The sequence below is a fragment of the Populus euphratica genome, unplaced genomic scaffold (genome assembly GCF_000495115.2).
Source record: "Populus euphratica unplaced genomic scaffold, PopEup_1.0 scaffold238.1, whole genome shotgun sequence".
Taxonomy (NCBI): domain Eukaryota; kingdom Viridiplantae; phylum Streptophyta; class Magnoliopsida; order Malpighiales; family Salicaceae; genus Populus; species Populus euphratica.
In genome coordinates, this window is record NW_011499989.1 from 418,397 (window position 1) to 421,712 (window position 3,316).

General features: G+C 34.7%; 1 protein-coding gene across 4 annotated transcripts in view; it reads right to left on the reverse strand.

Moving 5' to 3' along the window:
* LOC105140281 (cyclin-A2-4-like) overlaps positions 1-2,519 on the reverse strand; it is an 8,488-nt gene extending 5,969 nt beyond the window's left edge. Inside the window, exons 1-4 of one of the 4 annotated variants that reach the window (XM_011047061.1) lie at positions 2,373-2,519; positions 2,075-2,116; positions 735-1,083; positions 126-405 (exon numbers count right to left, since the gene is read on the reverse strand). In XM_011047061.1, the coding sequence (XP_011045363.1) occupies positions 126-405; positions 735-1,025 (571 nt within the window). In that variant the 5' untranslated portion in view covers positions 1,026-1,083; positions 2,075-2,116; positions 2,373-2,519. Of the gene's footprint in view, positions 1-125; positions 406-734; positions 1,084-1,188; positions 2,034-2,074; positions 2,119-2,364 lie in introns of those variants that run through there. The other 3 variants (XM_011047062.1, XM_011047060.1, XM_011047057.1) reach the window with 3 other exon arrangements.
* Between the last annotated feature and the right edge of the window lie 797 nt (positions 2,520-3,316).

The following is a 3,316-nucleotide window of genomic DNA, read 5'->3' on the forward strand; positions in this document are numbered from 1 at the left end:
CACCCCCCCACCCAAACCCCCCCCCCCCCCCCTCTCTCTTCCCCCCTTTGTTATCACCAAGTTTTAAATGAAGGTATCCATCAAGATTGCCATGTTGAAAGCGAAGAGTTTGAATAGAATCTGACCTTTCTTCGGAGAATTATGGGAATGTGAAGGCACTCTCGAACACTGATTAGGAAGCTGAGGATCATCTATGCCAACCCCCCTTATGCCACTGGTTTGAGAAGATGCATCTTTTTCTTGAGTACTTGAGCATACAATTTCAGAGCAAGGTACTCTTTTTACTTCTTGACAAATATTTTTTTTCTTTGAATTAGCTCTAAGATGTCGGTGTTCTAAAGCAACTGAAGGGGCAATTTTTGATACTTTGAGCTGACCCTTTTTAGCCTGCTTGGCTATCTTAGCCTGACAAGCAACAGAATTAAAGAAGAAAAATTAAGATTCTAGATTTAGGGAAAAAAAGAAACGAATTCATGACAGATGGGGTCTAATTTTCAGGAAATGCAGCAATGTAGTAGACATTTTCACGTGAGCAAGAAACCATATCCTGTTCATTTAGCCCCTTATATTATAATCATGAAAGAGAAGTAGGTCTAATTTTTCATTTGCTAAGCCAAATTTTGTCTTCAACATGCCTTTTTTTTTTTTTTTCCTTTGCAGCATACAAGATCGTTTTAGTACACAAGAAGGTCCGGAATAGACATTAGCAATGCACAAAAGGACAGCACATCCACCTGAATTTTAGTTGCACTGAAGCAACTCGTATACGAACTCTCACAGCAAACATTTGTGACATCCTGAAGCACTGCTCTCCTCTTACGTTGATTACCTGCATTATCAGGTCCACTAGTGTTGTTCTCATCCAAGGCTGCTCTTTTTGGATTTGCTCGCAAAATCCTTTTTTGGTCTTGTTTTGAGGATGCCTTTAATGGTGGCATCTTCCCAGAAGCACGCAAGGCAGCTGCTCGTGTTATTGGACCATTAAGTTGCCTAAAATTAGAAGGAAGTATGTTTTCCTTCTTCATATTTACAAGCCGTAGATAAGAACAGCACAAAGCATTAAACAGAAAGTCGGCAAGTAACCTGCAATAAAATGACCAAATCAGCACAGTCATCAAGATATTCTAAGCCAAGAAACTCTACATGTTGAGGCATCACTTAGATAATCTAGAAATTATGAGCCATAACTTATAAGCAATGGGAATGCACTTCAGAAGAATAAGGGATATTTGCTCCAAACGAGACATCAAAGGATAACCCCACTCGCCACTTTTACTATAGGCTCATTAGAATTTGCATCAAAATTATCTACAAATCAGGAAATTTCCCTCAAATAGATACCATCGTCAAGAAACAAAACCTGCTATTTTGTGTGCATTTCTGAATAAAAAGAAAGAAAATAGACTCTGGCATAATTTTTTATAATGCGCATCTGAGCAATTCATCAAACATAAACCGAATTGCCAAATCACACAAAAAGATCATAAAACCTTTAGATCTACACAGATCAAGTAGACAAAAAGAAGTCCGACTCCAGTTGCATGGAGAAATATTGTGTGAAAAGATCATTAACAATTCAAATTTCATGGATATGTATCTGGAGTTCAAGTTGAAAATTCTCAATGTACCCAAAAGTTCTATCTTCTTGAGAAAAACTTGCCCTAAAAAAGATTGAGACTGCAATGACCAAGATACAGAATCAACAAAATTCACATACATTACTTAATTATGGGGTATAAATCTTATACATTACTTAATAATGGGGATATAAATCTTAGTGGAAACCATGAAAATAAAGGCAAAGCGTTCTTTCCTTGAAAAATCTTGAATCCCAAGATTCTACCAAGCAAGCTGGTATCTGAATCCAAATTCCAAGATTTTGAATCCGAATTTCAAGACTCCAACTTGTAACACACAAACAAGAAACAAATAAACCTTATGTTTCCAAAAATAAAATTCTGAATCTCATTGTCTTCTCTTTCCTGTTCTTAATTTATTTTGGACACCTTGGCCATTTCCAAAAATAAATACAATTCCTAATAAAAGATATCAACTTCTTCTTCTATAAATTTACCTACAAGAAAACACTCAAATTTCTTTCACTTCTCCAGACTTCCTAAGAAAAAAAAAAAGCAGAGGATGTAAGAGAGCAATGAAGAAGAACTGCATGTCCAAAAACCTTCAAAATTTCACAAATTGCAAATAACCCATTAAACCCGTATCGATCTAGCAAACCAAAAACCAGATAATCGCCAAAAACCCGAAGAACACAGAAAAAGACTAAACACGCCGGTAACAATCATATGCATCGTGGTGAAAATGTAAGCTTACAAACTCACAAATGTGAATGTATAGATTAAAAAGGAAGAGACCTGCAGTTGTGTGCTATATCGTCACAAAGCAAAGGATGGAAGAGAGCAATGAAGAAGAACTGAAGAAGTCAGGGCGGGACAGTGGTGGTTTAAAAAACATGAGAAATGGCATTCTAGTTACTCCGAGATGATGTAATATTTTAATGTTGTTAACTCTTAAACAACTGTTCATTTATTACCTCCAAAAAATATCAACAAGACATCGTTATTATTTGACTGAAAAAGTAAAGTCCGAGAATTGTTGATTTTAATTTGACTGGATTATGAGAAATTCCTTTTAAGAATTTAATTAGCTGACCTTTTGAGATTCTGAATTTAATTTGTCAATTACTTGATTGTAATTTGAAATTAATGTGTTTTCATTATTTACAATCTAAGGCTAGACACGGAATAACAACATATTGATTGATTGATGATGATGATTTCGATTTTCTTAGCTGTGTCTTCCAACAGAGAACAGCGGTGGGTGGTGATAATAATAGCATGAATTTTTTAAAATAATGGTGAAAAGGCAAGACTGTTTTCGGAGCCGTTGAAAGATATTTGTCTAAAAAAGCGAAGCTAAAATGCACTTGCATTTTAAATTATGTAAGAGAGAAAAAGCAGCACATAAATTACTGTATAAACTCACTCCATAAGCTGTTCTAACCCTAGGGTTTTCTTCTTTCTGGCAAATAGAGGTGAAATTGTTTGAAAACACAACCGAATCCAATTCTTGTTTGTAGGAAAATACCAACAATTTGATTGAACATTTTGAGAATAAAAAGTCCTGATTCTCGAATTAGAAGGCACAGTAGTAATGTTTACAATTCTTATAGAATTATGTTACTTTCATTTAGGAGAAATTAAGAATAAAAATAATAAACAATCATGTTGTTATTGTCATAATTTGATATGTAATTTCTTAAATAACGAGACAATGGTGTCTATCAAAGATTTATTCA